The following is a 23904-nucleotide window of genomic DNA, read 5'->3' on the forward strand; positions in this document are numbered from 1 at the left end:
CGCTCTACGTGAGATGGTAGTATCGTTGCAGAATGAGGTTCATACTCTACGCAACGAGGTAAGTTTAAGATTTTCAATATTTAACTTGATGATAAATTTACTCGTAATTTCACTTAGATTAACCATTTCACTTATATTGCTTAGTAAATTTATTCGGTTGCTGCCAATACTGCTAAACTGTTTATTAACACTGTGAAGTTAGTATTTGTCTTTTGTTGTCTTTTGGTTGAAGTAAATTTATTCAGTTACTGCAATTCTGCTAAACTGTGTATTCTTTAACACTGTGAAGTTAGTATTTGTCTTTGTTTTGTCTTTTGGTTGAAAGTAAATTTGTTCGGTTGCTGTCAATTCTGCTAAATTGTGTATTCTTTAACACTGTGAAGTTAGTATTTGTCTTTGTTTTATCTTTTGGTTGAAAGTAAATTTGTCCGTTTGCTGCCAATTTTGCTAAACTGTGTATTCTTTAATACTCTGAAGTTAGTATTGGTCTTTGTTTTGTCTTTTGGTTGAAGTAATGCAATACATTCAAGTTTCAATTTGCAGAAGAAGAATAAATAGTTTATTCTTGAAACTATATTTTAGCAACACTGTTTTGTATTTTGGTTGAAATGAAAATTGCAACGCGAAACCAAAAATCGCAACGCGAAACTATAATCGCGTTGCGATTTTCATTTCGCATTGCGATTCTCTCGTTGCGATTTTCATTTCGCGTTGCGATTTTTCGTTTCGCGTTGCGATAGTCATTTTTCTCGTTGCGATTTTAAGTTCTAGAAACTATTATTCTTCTGCAAATTGAAACTTGAATGAATTGCATTACTTCAACCAGTAGACAAAGACAAATACTAAGTTGACAGTGTTGCAAGTTTGAAACATATTTGTCTTTGTTATCTGATGCATTTTGTGAACTATGATAGAATAATGACTTGGGTGAATTCAATGCAAGTTTGAAACATATTTGTCTTTGTTTTCATTGTTTAAATATCATGTCTGTTTATTTACTGATTTTTGTATTTAATTATTTAGCGGCCCGATAAGGTGGATGCTTTACGTCGGGTTTTTCTTGCACGACAAAGTTCATATATCAGACGGCATGCACGTGCTATTAAGTCTCCGTACACCCCAATAGTGCGAAGACACCGCAAGAAGAAGCCCGACTCACCTGTCATCCCTCAAGAGTCCACTCCTATCGTTGAAGAGGCCCCTATCATTCCTCGAGAGTCCCCTCCCACCGTTCAAGAGGCCACTGTCATCGTTGAAGAGGTCCCTCCCACCATTCAAGAGCCCGATTCACATGGCGTCATATTTAAGATTCTTGAGAAACCCTCTGACGTGCCGGACATGATGGATGATAGTTGGCTCTCGTATGAGTTACCGGCCAGTACCATTCTGGTATCTGAAGTGGAGAGGAGACAACTACCGGACACAATTCTGGATAACACCCTTTGGGCTAAGACCGCAGTTGATTTTTATCTAAAAGAGCGGAGACAGGGGTGTTTCACTGACATATGCAAGCTCAACGATGATATCTATTTGTTGCTTGATCGGTCTTGGTGGGGCGTATTATTAGGGATCGAAGACAATGGCTATTTCGATGGAGGGGTAAGTCTTTTATTTTTCTTATATTTCAATTTGATTTTTTTTTAAATTTATGTAAGTTACTAATATATGTCTTTTTTTGTAAAACAACATATCGATGAGTGGGTGTCACGTCTTCTAATAATTAGGAAACTTAAGGAAAATAAAAGAAATACACGATATACAATTATGCCGACGTCTTTTAACGTCGTTCACTTGAAGAATCAACGAGATGAATCATTTGCGTTGGGCAATGGACAAGCTAAACTTTATCCAGCATGGTGGGAGGTCGATAAGGTTAGTATTTATTTTAGATTGAGTTTAAAGGTATTCATAAATAAGTGCGCAAATGAATGAATTATTACTTATGATTGCAGGTGTTTATCCCTGTTTTGGAACGTAAACATTGGCTTCTCGTCGAGCTTCAGCTCCCATCCCTTAAGGCAATAGTATATGACAGCATGATAAATTACATATCATTGGTTGATTTAAGAGATATTATTAAGGGATGAAGCTCTCATTTGGCTAAATTCTTGGATACGATAAATTATTGGACTCGTTCTGGAAACAAGAAGCCAAAGAAGCTCAATATTACAGTTAGCAGAGACGAGACCGCACCACAACAAACGAATGGACCCAGAGGGGATTGTGGTCCTCTCGTATGCTTGGCGTTGGAGCGTTTGATCACAGGAAGTATAAAGTATCTACCTCTCACCGATAAAGATAGAGTTGCAGTAGGCTTGTGGTTTCGACATTATATGGCTAGATCGATATATACGAGATGCTGCCTACATGCATCCGCGTTATAAAAATGTCCATAAATAATTGGTAAGTTTATAGGCTTTTGGTTTGAAAATGTTTGGTTAAGTACCTATAATTCAATAATTTGTTGTTTGTAGGTTTTAGATGTGTAGAAAGTGTTGTTTGAGCAAATGTTTGGTTTCTGCAGATTAATCTCAGAAGTGAGCTGCGTGAAAATGATGTATGGCTGCAAAAGTTGATTCAATAGTAGATGAGAAAATAAGAATTATTGCTTATTTTTTATTGTTTAATTGATTTGTAAAAGATGATTTGTAAAAGTTGATTTGTTTAATTGATGTGAACATAATTCTTATCTGTGCTTGTTTAATTGATTGAAATGTAATGGTTGATTTTGTTGATTTCAATCTGCATTATGTTGAAGGCAAAAATGACTATCGCAATGCGAAATGAAAATCACAACGACAAAATCGCAACGCGAAACTAAAATCGCAACGCGAAACTAAATTCGCATTGCGATTTTCATTTCGCTTTGCGATTCCCTCGTTGCGATTTTCATTTCGCATTGCGATTCTCTCGTTGCGATTTTCATTTCGCATTGCGATTCTCTCGTTGTGATTTTCATTTCGCATTGCGAACGTCATTTCCGCGTTGCGATAGACATTAAGATGATTGCGAACGTCATTTCCGTGTTGCGATAGTCAAATGAATGCCTAATAAGTGATAACAGCTGAACATATCATAGCAATTTTCAAACTCAAGTTACTAATACAGGCCTAACTGAAAATGTTAAAAGTTCACACATAAAATCCACATAATACAACGTTTGCATTTAAAAATCACCTAAGTTAACAGTCCCAAAAGGTGAAGCCGGTTGTGATTGGGATTTTAAAGATGATTGCCTTTTGCTTGACACCATATGAGCTTTGGATTTTGATGAGGATCCATATTTTGGTATAGAAAAATATGATTGTGATGGCACTGGTGATCCACATGTCAATCTTGTATGACCACTTTCCTTGCATCGACTACATGTCGATCTCTTCTTCTCTTCACCCTTAGACGGTATACGATCGTGACTTTTTGGTCGGCCAGGTAGCCTTCTGTCCATGGCTGGTGGTAAAACTGTTTGTAAGTCATCTGGTATGCCTATTCAGAAGGATGTGGAATAGGGTAGACAATCTCGCCATAAGTCTGTCGATATACTTCTGTAGTGTAGTAATCCATAGCGTATGCGCTTGAATCATCTTGGTTTAGATGAAGAGAAACTTTTATAACATGGCCACACGGATAACCAGATGTTTGCCATTTCATACAACTACACGTCTTTGCATTTAGATCGACAAGCCCATTTAAGTTATTATTCAGTACTTCAAACAAAGTGTTTGAACATGGTTCAACTCTCCATGACGTTGACTTCACAACACGTTTCGTTATCTTTTTTTCTGTCCATGGTGTAACACGATGTTCCAATGTTCTTGTAAATTTAAATAAATAATACTTAGTAAAATATATGATAAGTTACGAATTTAAAGAAATAGTACCTGCATGGTTTCTTTTCTTGTAGTACCACTGTTGAATAGAGGCTCGAAAAAACTCCATTAACATAGTAATGGGTAATTTCCGGGAATGACGACTTAGATCGTTGATTGATTCTGCACTATTAGATGTCATGAAACCATATCTTGCTCCAAGTTGATGTACTCTTGACCATCTTTCAAACCCGACATCTTCTAGTGTTTGAGCACACTGAGGCAAAACACGTCTTAAACAGTTTATATGCTTATTAAAATCCACTTCCCGATAAGCTTTTACAGCATTCCAGTATGTCCATTTATGATTTTTTATACCAGCAGACCTTGATTTTAGATTTCTATACAAATGAACACCACAAAGTCCATGAAAAGCATCTGGGAAACACTTTCTAACAGCGTTGTCAATTGAGTTTGCCCTATCGGATATGATTGTCAGATTGCTAATAGGACCTATGCAATCCCTAAGATGCCCCATAAACCATGTCCATGAATAAGAGGTTTCAGATTTGCCAACCCCGTAAGCTATTGGCAGTATCCCATTGTTAGTATCCATGGCTACTGCTAATAAGTTTACTCCAAGGTATCGACCTTTTAAATGTGCTCCGTCAACTATAATAACTGGGCGCATGCAATTAATAAACGAACGAATCTACAAAATCATATATACAAGAAATATAATCATTTAAATGTGTAATGCATGTAACTAACAAAAATGAGTCAACAAAATTATATTGATTTACTAACCGCAGCACCAATGGCGATAAACAGCAACTCAAAGCGTCAATCTCTATCTGTTTTGATATGAGTTACCGACCCAGGATTTTTCAGCTTTAAATTGTGACAATAAGCCGGCAGTTGGGCAAACGATGCTTCTGGCGACCCCTTCAACAATTCCAAGGCATAACATTTGGCTCTCCAAGCTTGAGAATATGAGATACTAATCTTGAACCGAGCATTCATGTCAGTCATAATTTCATGTCCCCGATATACCCTACCATTCAAAAACATTAACTCAGCCAGAAAACCACTCAACACCTTTTTGTTTGCCTGTCTATGGTGAGGAAAAACTTGGGTTCTTGAACATGTATGTTTATCAATAAAAGTTCTATCTTGAAACATTTCACAATCTTTTATCCTCTTTGCAATCATACGCCACATACAGTTTTTGTCAATCATACACCTTGTTTCGAAACGATCTTTGCTTGATTTGTTAACTTTTAGTTGATAGCCATCTTCCACACATTTCGTATACAAAGCTATCTTCAAGTCTTCCTTTGTATCAAAACAATCATCTTTCTTGATACGAATAATTTTTGTGTAACAATCAACTGCTATCTTTACTAACTCTTCTTCCGGTATCTGAAGTAATTCTGGCATATTCCAGTTATACTCCCGTGGCATTTTCTTCGGGGACTTTTCTTTGGGGATTTCTTCTTCTTCTTTTTCTTCTTCAGTGTTATATGAATTACAGAATGGATGTTCAACATGTTCATTTACAGTCGTAACTTCCTCCTCATTATCATCAACAACATCTTCCTCGGCAACGGCTGTTTCATCATCAAAATTCGGGTATTGACCAATATCAAAATCATTACACGCAGGGTCTGTTTCTTCTTCTGAAAAATCATCAAAATCCGAGTATTGACCAAGATCAAAGTCCGGGTATTTACCAAGATCAAATTTCGAATACTGACTAGTACTCACAATTTTTTTTGTTGGCTCGTCATTGTCTAACTGGTCAATACGAAAACCAGAATTTTGTGCTGAAAGTTGATTGGGATTTGGATTAGAGAAAGGTTGTGGGTTTTGAGATTGTGTTTGGTATTGGAAATGTGGTGAAACAATATTTGTTTGGTGATGAAATTGTGGTGGAACCATTAAATTTTGAGCACCATAAACTGGGGTTGAAAAACTTAGTTGATTACTACACACTACTGACCCAACTTCACTACTTCTAGGTTCAACAACATACAATGTAACATCATCACTTGAAACACTAATGTAAGCAATGAATCGTTCAACATCTTCATTGTCGGTTAACAAATAAACTTTACAATTTCCATGATAAGATAGCCTAAATCCACTTAGGGGCTCTAAATTCAATTTATTTGCAACACGTAACATTAGAGTTTCATAAGTTAACTTTTTAATGACAGTTTTAGTTGAAGATTCATGGGTAAAGGCATATATTGTAAAACACCATGAACATTCTCTTATGACCCTCCAAAACACAAATCTATCCAAACATGATCAACATTAGATGATTTCATTATTGTAAATTAATTTACTAAACAAACGAGCTGCGAAACTAAAACCTGTTGCCGGATGGGGAAGGATGTCGTTGGATATAGGAACGGATATCGCTAGAGAGAGTGATAGATAGAGATGGAATGAGTTGAGATTTAGGGATTTAGGTTATGAGTTGTTGCTGCTGCGTAGTTATATACCCAAAACATTTGTGTTGCGAAATTAAAACCTATTGCGAATTCAGAAATCGAGTTGCGAATTTGAAATTCAGTATTGCGATAGTCAGAATCTCGTTGCGATTTACTAAATCACAATGCGATTTACTAAATCGCAATGCGAATACGTAAATCGCATTGCGATTTACGTAATCGCATTGCGATTTTCCTAATTCGCATTGTGATTTACGTAATCGTATTGCGATTTACGTATTCGCATTGCGATTTAGGAAAATCGCAACGTGAATTTGGGAAATCGCAATGCGATAGTCAGAATCGCGTTGCGAATCTGGAAACTGATTTGCGATACCGGAGATCGCGTTGCGAATTATCGATCGCATTGCGATTTAGTTGGTCATTTTGGCAAATCCAAAAAAAATTAGTTAAAATAGTATATTATAAGACATTTTTTGTCACTGAGGTTATTTTCACTTTTAAAAAATTATAAAAAACTTCAATTAATTCGACAACAAACTGAATTAACCAAATTTTATTCAATTAAATTAATAATTTCAAAAAAATAGTTTAATTTGATAAACAATTAAAAAAATTAATTAACTTAATTAATAGATATTTAATTAGTTCTATCAAACCCACCGTTTGAACAAGGGATGGGCATGGGTCGGGTCTGATTTTCAGTCAATCCAACCCGACCAAAAAATTATACATCATCCGCCTGAATCAGACTCGACCCGAAAAATATATACTCTCCACCCGACCCAAACATGATCTGACTTTTTGAGATAAAACTCGAACTCAAACCGAAATAATATATTTATTAAAAAATATTATTTTTATTTAATAAAAAATAGGGATTTAAATAACAATAATAATATATAGAGGGATATTATTGAAATTATCTGTAGATATAAAGGTAAATTATTATTTTTCTCTAGTCAGGTTGTGTATTTTTTACCTTAAATTCGAACTCGACCCGATCCGAAAATAACCTTTAAAAAACCCGACTTGACCCGATCCGACAAAAACTCATTTTTAAAAAAAAAATCTGATCCAATTGGATTGAATCAGTTCGAAACTAGTCGGATCTGGGTGATGCCCCATCCCTAGTTTGAACACCATAACAAGAGAGACAGCCCCCACCAACAGACATTATCAATATCAAGGACAATCCAATCATTTCCTCTAATCTCCCGACCTTTTAAAATTAAAAGTAATTAATGACCTTCGTATCTCTTTGTATTAACCCCCAACCCCAAAACCCAAAACGCACGCAAAGAACAGAACATAAGCTGAATAAGTTCACTGGTGTGGGGTGCCTCCAATTTTGTGTGGCTTGGAAAGTGAAAGATTAATAAGGAATTTGGTTGGTGGGATCTGGTAAAAGTCCTCTTTTTATCGATCTGTTGGAGGAGGGACAACAAAAAGGATATGGTGGGATGAGTGAAAGGAAGGATAAGGAGAACCGGAGTGACAGATGGCTAGGGAAGGAAGACCCAAAGGGGGCGGCTTTGGTTTAGGCTCGGCTTCGGGTCACTGGTCGTATAAAAGGATAACTCTGACTGTTTGCTTCGTTAACATTGTTATTGCTCTCTTTGTTCTTCGTTCTCTCTATTCTTCTCTCTACATTTATTCCAACAAAGATAATGGTAAGTTTCTATCAGCTTTGCCTTTTTCCTAAGAAATTTATTACTGATTAGTGTTTCGATTTTCTGGGTTATTGTTCCTTTTTTTAGTTGTAAAATATACTCAAGATCAGATTAGGAAAATGGAAGAATCAGTTAAGATTCGAAGAGCTAGTGAACCTATCGAGCTTATTAAATTGGTAAGCAAATTAACCCTTTTTTTAGAGCTTTCGTTTTGTTGGCGATAATTTTTTTAATTGAGATAACACTTGATGTCTGTCTGTAAATAAAGGTTAAGAGAATAAAGCGTGAATCTTGGAGTGAAGAATCGGTGGCTGAACTGCCACAGGCAGTTAAACATAAGATAACTGATGAGATCCTACAGAGATTGAGAAGTTTGAAACCAAATGCCACTGCCATCGAGCAGCAAGGTTAGTGTCTTAGTTTCCTTCTAATTTTTTACTGTTTTGTTCGTTTATATTACATTATAAAGCTGTTGTATTTCTGTATATTCTTATTTAGTATGTATTGTTTTATTATACAGGTTGAACATTTATGATGTATCCTTTTCAGGAGTTTTAGGTTTTAGGTTCAAAGATTACAAACTTTTTTTGATCTGGAAACTGCAAAGATTACAAGTTAATAAACAATTCTCGGTGAATAAGTCTGTCTTAAACTGCATTATTATAATGGAGACTTTTAGATGTGTGATTACCTAGTTTAGCATCCAAGAGACATAAGAAATACATTGAATACATTGCAGATTTTGAGCATGAAAAATCATTTTCTGTTTTTATCACAAAATACCACTTGATTATTGCCCAGATCACATGTTTCAGTACAAACGTTATGATTGCCCGAACCTGAGCTTCCTAGGGATCACCTTCTTGATCTGTCAAGAGGCAAATGGAATTCTGTGACTGAAGAAATATGTTTTGAGACTTTGTTCCCATCATCTATGGGCGTGTTTGTGATGCTTCCCTATGTTTCATAACAATAGGAAAGTTCAATTCTTAATTACATGTAGGCTTTCGAATTCATGCCATTTAATTTCTGTTAGGTTTCACATGTTATGCTTTCTCTTCTGTTCTTTCATATTTCCAAGGTTCCTAATCTTATTAATCTAATGTCACCCAATAGTCCAAAGGTGTATATGCTTCATATTCATTACATAGCAATTAATGGGATAGATCAATTATTTCATAATCTGTTTGAATTTAGCTTGCCACCAAGCCATAGTTCGCAGAACTTTGTGGTTAATTGATTGATTGCATTAAGAAGAAATGCAACATTTGTATTCTTTGGTGCCCAGTGATTATGTTGTAAGATTCTCTTCGTTCTTTTTTTTTCTTTCTTTTCTGATTGGTGAAAAAGCTCATTGTACATTGTGATTCTTGATTGAAGAAAGGTTTCAAATCATTGGTTAGGATATATTTCTGATTATAACTTTAAAGAAAATAAGTTTTTGTTGGTGGCCATCACTAAATTCTTATTAGAAATTATCTTTCAGAATTTGTGTAGTACATATAAGATATTAGTGTTTAAAGGTCCTTTTATCCATCAGAATTTGTGTAGTACATATAAGAATTTGTGTAGTACTTATTTCTTTCTCTTCTTTTCCGGTACCTTTTTCCTTTATGAAATATATTGGGTCTGATTATATGATTAAATGATGTTTCATGCATCTAATTGCTTAGAAGCCAAATACCCTCTGTTCTCCCTACACCGAATAACACAACTGCATCACCTCTTCATCTCTTATCGGCGTAATAAGTCATGGACATATTTACATGGTTACTTATACTGATTGTGGTGATCCACTTGTACTTGTCCTTTTGTTTCTTTTCTTTGGTGCATAAAGGACTGAGTTTCTTGCATTATGCGCTGTTTCTGACTGTTTACATGAATGTAAAATAGGTAGAAAATTGGTTTACACTAAAGGGATATAGTCTTACTGAGGCCACTGTACAATTTATGATGAGAAGTGTGAGTTTCTTGGGTTTGGCATTGCCCGAATTCAATGTGTATTTGAGTTAAAAATCAGTAGTTGTTTTGAAATTTTCAGAACTATTGTAACTATAACCATTTTTTGTTTTTATTTTAGTTGGCAATATTTTGCTGCTGGTTGCTGATCAGCTCTATGTTTAAAGATCTTTACTTTTAGGAGTTGGCTGAAATTGGAACTTATGTTTTGCTGTTTCTAGAACAACCACAAGCTAATTTTAACGAACACAGGATTCAATAGATTCTTTTAGGCTCTATTTGTTTTGGATTCCTCAAAAGCTTCCCAATTCTCCAAGCAAACCCATTTCTGCCATTAGTTAAGAGTTTAAGTTATCAGCAATAATGTTGGTCTCATGTTTGAGGACAACTAATCATCTCTGTCATTGTTTTCGTAGTTTTTCATTATAATTTACTACTATTATTATTGGGTTAACAGAAGCAGTTGAAAGCTGGCGGAAGGAGAAACTAAAAGAAGCTAAAAAGTTGACCCTTGGAGGGGATGGGTTGAGTTCAACACGTTTGCAAGAGGAAGCAGGTAGCTCGTACTCTGAAGCTGTGGCATATTTCAGTTATTCCTCATTGAGATAAAAAAATGGGTGTCAAAGTTTAAACTTTCGGGAAAGGAAAATCAATTAAACAATTATAGCCCACAATTTCATCGATTCACTCTTTTAAATAACATTGATTAGTAACTTCAATAATTTTTTAATCACTTGTATGATTGTATCGCATGTCATGATAAAAGTATTGTAATGTGATACTTTTAGTTTGATACAATTTTTTGAAAAAATCGGTCAAAGGGTTTAATTGATACATTTTTTTTAGTTTTAGAGCTTAATTGATTTAAATTTTCAGTTCGAGTGCTTAATCAAGTGCAAAAACTAGGGGTTTAATTGATTTTTAAAAAAAAATCAGGCACCCTAGGTCAAAAAATATTACCCGTTTTTCTTTTTGTGGAATGTTAATATTACCTGTCTGACATACCATTTCTGTAGGGATGTTAGTAAAAGCCTTGGAGTCCAATTGGGCTGTGCTGTCGGAAGAAATTGGCGTTTGGATACCCACTGAAATCAATAATCAAGAACATGATGATAAGCCTGAGGGTATGGAAGATACAGGTAGTTGTTCAAACCCATCTCTCTCTTTCTCTCTCTTTAGGGCAGCATAGCAGGCGGATTTAAATCAAGATTTGGGAATATGGATTTGAAGTTACAAAACTCTTCTTCAAAGAAGAGTTGATCACTTAGGTGCAACCCTTTATGTACTGCAGAAGACGAGGAACAAATTTTAGCTGGGAGGCCCCTTCCACGAGAATGTCATGCTGAACTTCATACTGATTATGGCGGTGCTGCCGTTAGATGGGGTCTTACCCACCACAAAGAAACTGCAGCCGACTGCTGCCAGGCTTGCTTAGATCAGGCCAAAAATGCAAAGCCTGGTGAAAACAAATGCAACATATGGGTTTATTGTCCATCAGAGACTGGTTGCTATTCCCCAGATAAATACCAGCACAAACACATGGAGTGCTGGCTTAAATTCGTAAGTTCCCTTTGTATCCATTAAGTTAGCATTCTCATTCCATACTGACTGTAACTTAATTTGCAGTCGGAGAAACCCCGGCTGAACTTTAAGGACAGATATTCTGAAGCGTACCAAGATGCACACCCAAAGGCGCCTGTTATGGTTCCTTGGGTATCAGGTATTATTAGCAGTTGACTGAATTTTGATCAACAAGACAGGCAACCGATAATGGACAGTCGATTCAAGATGTATCGGACTCTAGTTCTACTGATGTTTATGATTGACAAAGACCTATGCTTTTCACAATATAATGTGTTTCTGGTTTTGGAACATGGGGGAAAACCAGAACCTTTCCAACCTACTCTTGACATGGAAACTTTTTGTACCACGAAATGTGTCAATTGGGCGGTCTCAGGCTGCATTGATAGATGGAGAGACCCATGGGAGTTAAAGAAATGAAAAGCCTGATTTGTTCAATTATTTATACATTGATAAATGTGAAAATGGATCTCTTTTGTGTGGGAAAGTTGGATTGGACGATCCTCATTAATCTGCTGTATGGGTATATGAATGTGAAAGAATTCTTTAACACCTTTTATCTTTTGTTTTTTCATGTTGGCTTTGCAGCATAATTCTGACCGTCATTTAATTGTTATTTACAGGAAAGTATTAGCCTACAACGGTTGCCTTTCTATACGAGGAAATCAAGATTTATAATGATCAAACCAATCAATGAGGCCTTCACTTGATTTAAAGCCATCTAACTTGTTAATAAATCATATAGAGGAGGCTAAAGGAAAATACAATATTTTAAAACTAATTTAATTGACTTTTGTCTTAATTAGCTTACTGATAACATGTTTAAAAACTGTCGAATATTATAAAAAGAATAAGAAAAACAACACCATTTGAGAGTAGATAGTGTTCTATTGTTTGAACTCTGTAAAGTCATTATTTATAGGGTTAGAATTATAGGGATAAAAAGGATGTACAAGAAGACGAAAGATCATAAATCTAAAGAGGGGAAAGATGAAAATATATTTACATTTAATATTATTTTAACATTTTACGGACATTGATCTTTGACTAAGCCCTACAGCCTGAGCCCAAAATCGTACTAAGCAAAGTCGAGTATTAAAACAACGGCCAATCTCAGAAGCCAATCAATCCCAGAAACTGAGACAATCAAGCTTGTGGTTGGGGACAATTCAATTCCTTGATTTTTAATGAACACCTGTAGTTTTTAACTTGAAGTGTAGGAGGATCACTAAAATTTAAGAGGGGGTTTAATTGGTGATCATATAGAATTGTTGGGAATAAAAGGAAAGTAGAAAAAAGTTTGTTCCACATCTCGATCCTACGACAACTCGTCGATAAACCCAGTTCTTAGCTTAACGTTCTTCGTTGTTGGAGCAAAGAATCTTTCTTTCTTTATCTAACTGATATACGGAATCCGAAAGACAATATATTTTTAAGGTTAGTGTTTTTGCTACTTCCGTTATCTTTTTCGAAAACGATTTGATTCCAGTTCAAGATTGTTTATTTTCTTCCTTTAATGATTAACAGGTTCCCTAACTTTTATGGGTTTTGCTTTTTAAAGATTATTAATTCAATAATCTCGAGTTGATTAAATCATTCATTGTTGGGTTTTACATGCCTGGGATCAAAACGGAAAGTTGGATTTAAATTGCAGTTGCGGACATCACGAATGCTGTTGAGGTTGGGTATTGTTGTCACCGTTAATGCTATACAACGGCCTCTATTCTGATAGCGGACTGCTATTTAAATCCCTCAAGGCCATTCATTGACTAAAAGGTTCTTGGGAAGCAGATGGGTTCTGGGGAAGTGAATCCCCATTTCAGTGTCTTTGATGAGTGAAGAGCTTCCCATTGACTCCTGAGGCTCTCATGGCTGAAATCAACACTTCCATCACTAATCTCGAATATGCACGTGCTACAGCTCTCCTTGACTCCCCATCCTCATCCTTGTCAAAAAACAAGGGTCAGGATTCGCCCAAGTATGATGCCCGGTTGGCTGATGAGGCTCATAAAGCTGGTTGTGCTGCATTGGCTGCTGGTAAACTTGATGAAGCTTTTCATTCCTTGAATGTTTCACTCTCCAAATGCCCACCGGAGAAAGCCTCTGCTGTTGCCAAGCTTCAGTCTCTTATATCTCTCACTTCTCAGCGACTCCACAAATATTCTGTTTCGAACTAGCCCATATTTGTGTGGTATTTTTTCCTTTTTAAACTTAATTGTTTCAATCAAATTTTATTTAAAAGATTGCATGATGTTGCCTTTTCGAGATGCTTCTGCAATTGTGTAACCAAGTCTGAGGTTGGTAAAATGTATAAGAATGATTTCTATATTTGAATTTGGAACAATTAATTCATCAAGATAACAATAACTCAGTTTATATGTGAACATAAGTTGTAGATTGATAGAAATACAAGGATATTCATGATTCCTTTTTGTGTTATGCCTTTTGAAGAGGTTTTCTGGGATTAAGATAAACAAAGTATTCTGGGTGACTCACCACTTGGTTTTAGATTTTAGATGATGTAGTCGACTACTTTAACCGTGTGCTTCTGGTTAGTGGTCTCGAAGAAAAGAAAGTTGTATCTCAATAGAGATGCTATAGCTAACTAGGTGATGCTTAACTTTCATATCCTATGGAATTTGGTCTGCTTTGTTAATTCTGGTTAAGTTCCTTCTATGTTTGCTTATGCCCCATGTTATCGACTCAAATGTGCTACTTTTACAATGTTCTAGTAAAGTTATATGGCATTGCATACTTGTAGTTGAACTTTTTTTATACCACAATTCTGTTTTTGCTTTCCGTGTCCAAGTTGGAGTAATACATTAAATCATAATCACCGATCTTACTTTTTATTGCAAAATCTTGGGAGAATTATTTATGGAAAGATGCAAGAAACATCGAATATTGAGTTCTAAAATTCAAAGATTATGTTAATACTTCTTTAATTAGCTTTTTTATTATTTATTCATGTTCTAATCTTCTGTTTGCTTCTAAATTAGGTGGAATCAGACAAAATATAGTCATTATTGGTTGCTTTCATCTCTATCATCATTTTGCCTTTTCCATTCATAAAGTTTGTCTGAGGTTGGAGATGACTTGTTTCTTTTTTCCTCTTTATTTTAGCTTGGCAAAAGCAAGTGCTATAGTTGGGCTGTCCTATCATTGCTTGAAATCCTCCACATTTGAGGGGGAAAAGGGGGAGAAATATAGCAACCCCCGCACCATGGAGACGTATAGGTTAACCTGGTTGTATTTCTTAGGCAAATAATTAGTCATAGGAATATGGAACATGATGTTTACTGTACCAGATCAGTTTCTCCTAACTTTTACATTGTAAAATAGATATCAAAAATTTCCAAGCATGCAGATGTTTTTGCCTGATTTGCTTGCTATCTAAATCCCGGACTTATTCTAAAATTAAATTTCGCTTTAGGCTATTTATCTGTGCGGCTTTCGGGAGGTTAATACTTGAAGGAGATGAATCAATGGGCGTTGCCTACCCTGCTAGCTCATTATCAAACCATGGTTCTTAGTTGAAAAGATTTTATAGTTGCCTGTGCCTCTTTAATGACTAGCTTTTGGTAAGCTTTGTCTCTGTTTATCTTTATCCTGCACCTATGGGAACTGGTTCTTTGGAGGCGCCATTAAGATGCTCATGAAATCGCTGCTATTGGTGCTCTGGTGACCAATTTAAACTAATGTGGTTCTAAAATACTTTCAGCACCAATATTCTATTAAAATGGCCCAAAAATATCCTACTACAGTTAATGCCGGTTAACCATTATCATTAATATCCTGCCAAATTCACCAGCTTTGACTGTCTTCGAATGTAACATTTAAGCTTGGTTATTGCAAAATCTTGATACAGTTCTTGAATAGTTACTTCAGAAAACAGATTCCTTTTCAAATTTGTCCCATAGTGACCGCCATTGTTTGGTGGTATGTCTCAGTTTTCACCGTGACTTCAGGTACAAGTAAGTAAGTAACTCCAAAGGAACTAACATTATGGAAAAGTGAAGAAACATGATTCACTTTCAAGGGAGTTTTTTTAATCCTAGATGATGACCATTGGACGGCAATCTCAAGCTGAAAACTGGGATTTTCAGTGTTATTTTTTGATTTGTCTTGGCCCATGTTTTTCTCCTTTTTAACTTGGTCTTTACCCCGAAGTATACAAATATAGAATCCCAGTATTTTCAGTAAGCTGTCAGGCCACTATCAGCTCAATCAGGTCAACTTCAACATCAAAATAATAATAATAATAATAATAATAAACAAGTCTTGTAAGAATCAATTTTCTATAAGAATATACATAATATAAAGTTAGTATTTTGGAGATCAATTTGCCACTTCCAGTTCTCCAAACATGAGCGTCTTTTATCAAGAAGAGCGGTCTCATCATTCTAAGAGGTGCATGTTTCTGGCTTCACTTCTCAAGGAAGCATTTTCCCGTTGCCATAGTTTCAATGGACGGCTTTCGATTTTGGGTCGTGATGATGGATACTCAACGAGTGACATCGAAAATGAATCCGAAGTACCAACTCTTTTCTATTCTTCCTATGTGAATTCCATTGCCCAGGTAAGTGTTCGTTTCATTTGTTTCTCATTGTCTGTGATGTTGTTTACAGGTGGTTGTTTCGGAAATTCGAAGTCGAGCAATGGAGAAGATGAAGAAAAGGCCAAGTCTAATGGCGGAAAGCTTTTCATGGGTGTTATCTCCATCAACGGGAGAGCTTTATATAAGCTCAAAGCATGCCAAACGAAGAGACAATGATGATGAAGACGATGAATTCTTTTCTGTAGGGAGTTGTTTCTCACTGTGTTCGAGTGGCGCAAGCAGGGAAGTATTTATGTCGACCAAGTCGAACTTTTCCCATTGTTCAAGCTTAAACAAGGTTGATTTCCCGGAGATTTGGAAGTTCGATTTGGAGGATTTTCGAAGGCGATCAATCATTAGGGAATTCTGTCATTGTGAAGGGTGGCCATTTGGGCTATGTAGGAAGGCTGTGTTGCTCCCACCTTTGCCTAAATCTCCTTCAGAGTCTTGGTCTTGGCATAAAGGCACGAGATTTGCTAAGACGCCTTACATTTAACCTCAAAATCTACCGTTACCAGTCGAGAATAAAGAGGGTAATCATAGATATAACTTGTCTTACCATCTCTTTTTGATTTTTTAGTCAAATTCTATGGTTAGTGACTGTGTCATGTATAACTTGTGTGTTTACGCTTTGTATTCTAAATTGATCAATTTTAGTTTTTGTATTTTTTTAAAATATTTTAAATTAGATATTGATTCAAATAATACAAAAATAATATAACTAAATTGCACGACTTAAAACTATCGTATCACGTAATAATATTTTAAAATGATATAGCATTAATGATGTATTAAATTATACTCTATCAATACATCAAATATTCACACTTGGATAAGATGATATTACTTTCTTCATGCCCATTCGGAAGTACTGTAAACGCGATCAGCAACTTGGTAGTTATAGATCCTAACAAATGAAGAAGAAACATGGTGAAAAAATTCCCATTAAAAGAAGCATAAAAAAACATGATTTTACACTTTGATTTACCGTGTTGTCGACAAACATAAGCCATTTATTTAGCTGCCAAGCAAACTCCAACTTCCAAGGTTTTCCAGGAGAACACCAACCTGTCTCCTAATATTCATGAACATAATCGAAAACAGACAAAAGAGAAGAAAAGTTCACATGAACTCTCTAAAACACTCTAGTGCTAAGCTCTTTGCTCCACATAAGATCCAGAAAGTCCAGAAGTTCAAAGAACAGTAATCTGCAACGAAAGCATCCGGAAATATTACACAAATAGATTTGCATTATCTATAATAACCAAAATATTTGTGTAGGAAAGCAAAAGCAAATTGGTACCAGCATTTATGCACGCTGCACATGCGAGAATGACTACAATTGACAGATATAATAAATGCAGCAAAGAAAATGAGTGAATGTTGAAAGCATCTATTAGCTTTCCTTGTTTTACCTTATAAGTTTAGGTGGATGAATATGGATGTAAAACAGTCAATGTTATGACAAAGGATTCTCTAAACAGGTTAACCTTTTAGCCTAGGGTTTCAACTTGGTGTTCCAGAACACCAGATGGTTAGGATGTAAAACATCAGGGAAGAACAAATAGCAATTAGTACATAAAGCATAATCTAAGATGACTTTCTTTGATGTTCTCACGTCTTATTCGCCATTTGGAACCTTATGGTTAATAAAAAATCTCTTGTTTCACAAACATGAACTACAAGAAAATGCTACGCAGTGCATGAATGAACCATGTTATACACCCTCGACGTAGATCATGCAGTCACAAGTGAATTTACAAATAGTTGCAAATATTATTGGTACCTTTCCCCACTCAGCACCAAGGTGACCGCATCTCATCTTTAGGTAGATCATCTTTGATCCCAACTCTGTCTCTACCTTCTTTTTCAAGTAGGTTTCATCCGGACCAAATGCATCCAAGTAAGTTGCATATTTTTGAAAAACCGTCTTAAGTGCAGCTGAGAAATCACTTGACAAAGGTTTTACATTCTACAGAAAAAAAAAGGATTCATTTCATCAAATGCCAACAGTTGGTAAAAGTAAGACAGAAGAAAATCATCAGGGACTTATAGACTATAGTAATAACTCTCCACTCATTCCAATGCTGTCATCGAGTTCCATTTTCATGCTGATTAGAATACCACCAAATTCCTCAAAGGCTTCAGCAGCACGGAAGACATTTTTCAAAGCTTCCTGGCCGGCTTTGTCATCCGTATTTTTGGACAGGGCTTTCTTTGCATCCTGTACCACTGAATAGGGAAGCTCATCCCAACTTGCAGCCATTAAGTCCTTAAAAACATTCAGAATCTCATTGTCCTTTATGACAGACATATGAGATACATCATCACTAAAATAGCGCAAGCTTCCCAATCTCAACCCGAAGGATGACCTGGCACCTGCATATTTTCCCTCATAATAAAATGTTTGGAATTTGATAAAAATTGGAACTATTACGAGTTACAACATGCAAAACAATCCACTAGAAGTTCTTAACCGTTGTTCTAAAAGAATTAAAATAATACTAATCGATAAGCACAGTCCTACAGCATACACGCAAAGCACATCAAGAACCCACCAATTTTTATGTTAGAAAAATACCACAATCCTAAGGAGGTTCTAAGAGCTTAAATTCGACCTTTTAAAGAGCAAAGTTCAAAATTTGAACATGGAAACAACCAAAAGGATACAATTTTGAAATCCCATGAAGAAAAGTCGGCCACGAGCTATATTATTAGAAAATACTAATCTAAGTCGATGAACTCAGCGATTACCAAGATAATGAATAACGGGAGAAAAGGGTAATCAAATAATGATCCAAAAGAATAGAAGAGTACCAGAAGGAATGTTTGTTGGCGGATTAGGGGCGGAAGGCGATGAGATGGAGTAGAGATTCCGGAAAACCAAGTGGCGGATGTGATTGGCGGCGGCGGAGGCAGCGAAACGGGAGGATCTGAAACAGGCTGCTCTATAAACGGATCTCAAAACCATTATCTTCTCCATTTTTCTTAGGCAAATTGGCAGAGAGTAAACTAAAGAAAAAGCAGAGTGACCTCACCGGACAAGTGAAAACCAGCTTTAAGTGCGTGTAATTAATAAACCAATTAATTTGGGGCTGGGCTTTGAGCTGCTTATTGGTGTCTCCATTCGCATCAGCCGGAAATGAGCATTTTTGTTAACGCAGTCCATATCAATTAGCCAGATCAGATTGGTTTTGAAACAATTAATTTGGATTTTATAACTTGTGTCATTTTAAGCTTGATCAATGTAAAAGTAGATTTCCAAATTATACTTCAAATTTAATTTAAATATTAAAAAAATTTATCGTTCAAAATATCTACTCTTCGAAATACCTACGTCATAACCACCGCCATTAAACGTTATCGTTTTATATTTTTTGAATTTTTTATTTAAAAAACCCAAATTCTTTGAAATTAAAAAAAATCCTTTATAAAATCATTATTTAACACCTGCCCTTTAAAGCAATGAAACCTAAAACACCGAGCATAGTATAATACATTGAACAGGCTAAACTGCGAAATGGAGAATCCCGAAAGTACAGGAAAAAAAAAACATCAAGGGATGGTGGGTACATAACTAACGAGTAACGAGACAACATGAATCACTTTCAATTTTCACCAAATAACAAAGTTAGCAGTGCGCTTCAACAAGCTATGAAACCAATGTTCCTGAATGTGAAAACAGTATACAGACGCTAAAGAGTTCAGAACACCACCGTGTCCAGCATAGTTCCTAAAGTCTGAACTATGTTTGAGGACATCAAGTTTGAGACATGTTCCTCCAAATGCTTCTTCGCATCTTGTCGTCCAACATTTGCAATTGCCAGCTTCTCAGGAGATAATTCGTCCTCCTCCTGTACTGCCTTATTGTATTTTATAGCTAAATTCAGCATTTCCTGCACAATATCAAAACAAACATGCATCATTACTTTGCCTTACGGAAAATAAGGAAATTAATTTATTTGGCATTCATTTCAACTCTTTAAGCAACGTTATAAAAGCAAGGATATTCATAAAGTGCTCATGGCAAGATAAGTTATCATTAACTAATGTTATTCTCCTATTTCCCGCTGAGGATGCCTCACATCAGCGAGGGACGAAAAGCATGCATATATGATAAACGGTCAATAATTAAACAGCATAGACTAGGATGATAAAGTCCATTCATTCACCTGAACAGTCTGCTCATTAGTTTTGGAATGGGTATCAAATCGTCTAAGTGTTAATCCATCCGTCCACTTCTTCTTATGAAGATTCAGAAGCATCTTCTCCTCGAGCTCATTCTTCCTGTAGTTAATGGCTATGGAGTAATAATGTCTATTTAGACCATGGATTAATGCCTGCAACGTAAATGATGAGATGAAATCATTTCCCGTATAAAAGAAGCTGTACAATAGCAGCCAGACATATTCTTTTGGCACTCACTTGAATAGATGGCTTATTAAGATGCCCAAGATTAGATGTTGTCTGCCGTGGTTCTTGGCCAAGCATCATGGTTTGGGGATTGATCAAACGGAATGCATCAATCACCACCTTCCCTTTAACACTCTGGATTGGGTCCACCACCACTGCTACAGCCCTTTGATTCAAAGCTTCAAAACTCTGCAAACAATGAAAGTTGTTAAACTTCAAAGGATCAGACTTTGACACGTTCTTTATGTCTTTCTGAAGATCAAAGCTTCAATCTAGGAAGGGGATAGAGGGAGTTCACAAAACTACAAATCACAATCAATATGCTGCAGTGTCCAAAATGATACCTTTCGTCTCCTATCCATTACATGGCAGGAATCACTGTTCCCTAAAGTTATCAATTAAGGACAGGATAGTCTAAGAGAACCACCCGCGCCCTCTAACACAGGGAAGAAAGAACCAAAAAGTTTAGGTATAACAATCTAATGAAACAAAGGCTTAACTGAAAAATAAGTGCTCAAAGTCTCAAACTATACCACTTTTCTTCTCTTTTTTTTGCCTAAAGTGCCTATATTTTTTTTGTCAAAGTAGATGTCTAACGTTCCACTCCATTACTATTTTAAGATTGACCCGTCAATGCCTGTACAACAAATCTGTCATCCAATGAACGCACGCCAGGTGGCCTGATTTTTTAATTTCCGTTATTTAAAAAAACTTAAAATCATTAATTTTCTCAAAAAACCTCCTAAAATCCCTAAATTCTCAAAACCCCTAAATCTCTAATCTCCAATCCCTAAATCCTATCAATCACCGCCGAAATCAAACACCACTGCCACCCCTTCCATGACCGGTGCAAGTCGAAAGACGATCAATGGTGCAAAGGGGAAAAAGAAAAAGGGCAGGGGGCGAAGATTTTCAATTTTAGGAGGGTTGAGTGGTCCACAATGGGCGAAAGGGGTTATGGAAACGGGGTGAATGATTCAACGGAATAGGGGTGCGCTGGTAGTGAGGTGTGGCGAAGGGGTTGGCTGAAAGGTGTTTCCGAGGGAGGGGAAAGAGACAGCTGAAAGGGGGAAGGGATTAGGGTTTTTTAGAAAATACTAGAGGGTTTTGTAAGTAATTACAGATTTTACGGGTTTTTTTTAGAAATTAGGAATTTTGGGTTTTCAAATAGAAGATTAAAATAAAATAAAAACCAGGCTACATGTCAAGCAATGATTGGGTGACAGATTTTTTAATGGATATTGACGGTACGTTAGTCACCGACTTTGATAAAAAAAATCTTCAGGCATATAAAGCAAAAGAAAATAAAAAATATAGTTTTGACACTTATTTTCCAGTTAAGCCTAAAACACAGTACTATCAGGCAACTCAATATAAGAGCCAATAAGTTGAATGCTTTCATTTCTTTGCAAAAATGTAATAAATGATCAATGACCTGCATGCTAACACCAACTAATGTTATTAAAGCTCATATTCTGACAAAAAAAGTCTTCTAAGCAACAGTAACATGGCAAGTTAACTACTATGTGTATGATGCATCACCACGCAAAAAGTTTAAAACCTAACCTGCTGTGTGTTAATGTCAACACCAGAAAGCCAGCAGCCAAATCCAGGATGTGAATGATACCAACCCACCACCATCTCCGGCCTGCAATGCCAAGCATGAAGGTCAGCTCGATCAAGAGAAACAAGTCATCAAATCTTTGAGTTATTTCCAACAATTATTAGTTAATATGAATGGAACTAGAGAGTAACAAATACCTTCCTGTTTGTTTGAGCATATCAAGCATATTTGTTTGAAAAACATGATCCACAGCTTCAACACTGACACCAGTACCACTCTGTGGCATTGCAAAGACATCCACAACACGCACGGTATACTCGTCAACAAACTCTCCCAGCATCAAACCCATAACTTCCATGGGAACCCCGGCTCTTCCTATAAAGTTTTCACAACAACCAAGCACAGAAACAGAATCACAACCACCACCAAGTATAGATTAAATTCAGCCTAAAATTGAAATCGAAATAGCTCATATTTCTTACAGGAAAGTAAACTGAAGGAAGATCAGCAATTAAAATTTTGATTTAACGAACTAAACCCTAAAGTGCAAAACGAAAATAGGATAAGCCCATCGATTATTTCAATCAAATTCTGAAACAAAAATATAAAAACCGAAGACACCCTAATCACCTATGCAAGTAAAAGTAAAACAAAAAAGAAAAACGTTGTGAGCAGAAATTCAGAGAGAGAGAGAGAGAAGAGGTTACCGTGCTTGAGCATTTTGAGAAGGGCCAGAGAGGAGATGTAGACTTGCTCCGACGAATCGAGAGTAGGCGAGTCCGGAGGTGGATGACCCAACGCGCCACCAGCACCGGCGAACATCCTCTGCAATCTCTCCATGCCAGACATGTTGATGGGAGTTTCGAGAACTTTTCTTTGGCAAGAAAAAAAATGAAATGAGGACTTTTTTTGTTCTGATTTTGAACTCTATTGAATCCTCTTGGGCTGTGAAAGGCCATATATATATATATAACACAGATCATGTCGGGCCCGAACAAATTCAAGCAATAGCCAGTGGACTTTTCTGAGCATAAAGATTAAAGAGGCTCTCTCATCTTGGATTAGCAATGATTTTTTCCCCTAATTTCTGAAAGTTTATGACTTCTTTTCTGCTTAACTTCAACACAGATTTTTAAGCTTTTATATTTTGTTGTATCTTTCGGATCTGATAGTAGATCTTCAACCGCTGCCGGCCGTCTTCTTTTTGCTATTGTTGTTTGAGAAAATAACCTCAGTGACCAAAAATCCCATATAATATACGATTTTAACCAACTTTTTCCGGATTTGCCAAAATGACCAATAAAATCGCAATGCGATCGCTAATTCGCAACGCGATCTCCATTATCGCAAATTCGCGTTGCATTTTCGCAATGCGATAGTTGAAAATCGCGTTGCGATGGTCTACAGTATCGTTGCGATTTTCCCAATTCGCAATGCGAATAAGTAAATCGCAACGCGAATTGGGAAAATCACAATGCGAATAAGTAAATCGCAACGCGAATTGGGAAAATCGCAACGAGATACTTACTTTCGCAACGCGATACTGACTTTCGCAACGCGATTTACATAGCGCCATTCGTATTAACGCGTATTTTTTTTTTCAAATTCCAAACACGTATTTTTTTCTTAATAAATCGGAAAATGAACCGTCCACAGTAATCGCAACTCATAACCTCAAACCCAAAAACACAACACTCAGTCCCATCTCCATCTCTCACTCTCTACGGCGAAATCCGTACCCATCTCCGAAGATTTCCGTCCCCATCGCCGGCGAAATCCCTCACAACCATTCACAGTAAAAAATCCCTCACAATCATTCAGAAATGGAAAATCAACCTCCGAGGGTTAGTTT

General features: G+C 36.3%; 5 protein-coding genes across 6 annotated transcripts; 3 read left to right on the forward strand and 2 right to left on the reverse strand.

Annotated features, from left to right (window-relative positions):
- The first annotated feature begins 7456 nt into the window (after positions 1-7456).
- Positions 7457-12032, forward strand: LOC120198946. Its single transcript, XM_039200175.1, has 7 exons — positions 7457-7938; positions 8026-8114; positions 8207-8345; positions 10355-10453; positions 10914-11036; positions 11189-11457; positions 11524-12032. Exons 1-7 carry the CDS (start codon positions 7767-7769, stop codon positions 11632-11634), a joined length of 1002 nt encoding a protein of 333 aa, XP_039056106.1. The 5' UTR covers positions 7457-7766; the 3' UTR covers positions 11635-12032.
- A 549-nt stretch (positions 12033-12581) lies between these two features.
- Positions 12582-13725, forward strand: LOC120198947. Of its 2 annotated transcripts, none has more exons than XM_039200176.1 (2): positions 12582-12915; positions 13006-13725. In XM_039200176.1, exon 2 carries the CDS (start codon positions 13347-13349, stop codon positions 13653-13655), a length of 309 nt encoding a protein of 102 aa, XP_039056107.1. In that variant the 5' UTR covers positions 12582-12915; positions 13006-13346; the 3' UTR covers positions 13656-13725. The 2 variants fall into 2 exon arrangements, with proteins under 2 accessions (XP_039056107.1, XP_039056108.1); XM_039200177.1 differs by having other exon boundaries at positions 13116-13725.
- Positions 13726-15758: 2033 nt separating this feature from the next.
- On the forward strand, positions 15759-16571 carry LOC120198935. The gene is made up of 2 exons (XM_039200169.1): positions 15759-16012; positions 16107-16571. Exons 1-2 carry the CDS (start codon positions 15845-15847, stop codon positions 16569-16571), a joined length of 633 nt encoding a protein of 210 aa, XP_039056100.1. The 5' UTR covers positions 15759-15844.
- A 457-nt stretch (positions 16572-17028) lies between these two features.
- LOC120198948 (succinate dehydrogenase subunit 5, mitochondrial-like) lies at positions 17029-19107 on the reverse strand. Its single transcript, XM_039200178.1, has 4 exons — positions 18893-19107; positions 18144-18454; positions 17862-18047; positions 17029-17283 (listed from the first exon to the last, which is right to left on the reverse strand). The coding sequence occupies exons 1-4, from the start codon at positions 19056-19058 to the stop codon at positions 17269-17271; spliced, it is 678 nt and encodes a 225-aa protein (XP_039056109.1). The 5' UTR covers positions 19059-19107; the 3' UTR covers positions 17029-17268.
- A 553-nt stretch (positions 19108-19660) lies between these two features.
- On the reverse strand, positions 19661-22949 carry LOC120198949 (26S proteasome non-ATPase regulatory subunit 14 homolog). Its single transcript, XM_039200179.1, has 6 exons — positions 22760-22949; positions 22250-22427; positions 22055-22136; positions 20501-20677; positions 20248-20415; positions 19661-19971 (listed from the first exon to the last, which is right to left on the reverse strand). Exons 1-6 carry the CDS (start codon positions 22899-22901, stop codon positions 19780-19782), a joined length of 939 nt encoding a protein of 312 aa, XP_039056110.1. The 5' UTR covers positions 22902-22949; the 3' UTR covers positions 19661-19779.
- Between the last annotated feature and the right edge of the window lie 955 nt (positions 22950-23904).

Source organism: Hibiscus syriacus, unplaced genomic scaffold (assembly GCF_006381635.1).
Source record: "Hibiscus syriacus cultivar Baekdansim isolate YM2019G1 unplaced genomic scaffold, ASM638163v2 tig00005154_pilon, whole genome shotgun sequence".
NCBI classification, from domain to species: domain Eukaryota; kingdom Viridiplantae; phylum Streptophyta; class Magnoliopsida; order Malvales; family Malvaceae; genus Hibiscus; species Hibiscus syriacus.

Bases quoted from the DNA above. Each gene is read 5' to 3' on its own strand.
- LOC120198946 (XM_039200175.1), top strand. From the start codon at position 7,767: ATGGCTAGGGAAGGAAGACCCAAAGGGGGCGGCTTTGGTTTAGGCTCG. The intron at 10,454-10,913 runs GTAGCTCGTACT...CCATTTCTGTAG, and splicing joins ACGTTTGCAAGAGGAAGCAG to GGATGTTAGTAAAAGCCTTG. The intron at 11,037-11,188 runs GTAGTTGTTCAA...TATGTACTGCAG, and splicing joins TGAGGGTATGGAAGATACAG to AAGACGAGGAACAAATTTTA.
- LOC120198947 (XM_039200176.1), top strand. From the start codon at position 13,347: ATGGCTGAAATCAACACTTCCATCACTAATCTCGAATATGCACGTGCT.
- LOC120198935 (XM_039200169.1), top strand. From the start codon at position 15,845: ATGAGCGTCTTTTATCAAGAAGAGCGGTCTCATCATTCTAAGAGGTGC. The intron at 16,013-16,106 runs GTACCAACTCTT...TGTTGTTTACAG, and splicing joins ACATCGAAAATGAATCCGAA to GTGGTTGTTTCGGAAATTCG.
- LOC120198948 (XM_039200178.1), bottom strand. From the start codon at position 19,058: ATGGAGAAGATAATGGTTTTGAGATCCGTTTATAGAGCAGCCTGTTTC. The intron at 18,455-18,892 runs GTACTCTTCTAT...GAAAATATGCAG, and splicing joins GCCAACAAACATTCCTTCTG to GTGCCAGGTCATCCTTCGGG. The intron at 18,048-18,143 runs TTATTACTATAG...TTTTTTCTGTAG, and splicing joins GCATTGGAATGAGTGGAGAG to AATGTAAAACCTTTGTCAAG.
- LOC120198949 (XM_039200179.1), bottom strand. From the start codon at position 22,901: ATGTCTGGCATGGAGAGATTGCAGAGGATGTTCGCCGGTGCTGGTGGC. The intron at 22,137-22,249 runs GTATTTGTTACT...TTGGCATTGCAG, and splicing joins ATGCTCAAACAAACAGGAAG to GCCGGAGATGGTGGTGGGTT. The intron at 20,678-22,054 runs GTTAGGTTTTAA...CATTGTTTGCAG, and splicing joins TTGACATTAACACACAGCAG to AGTTTTGAAGCTTTGAATCA.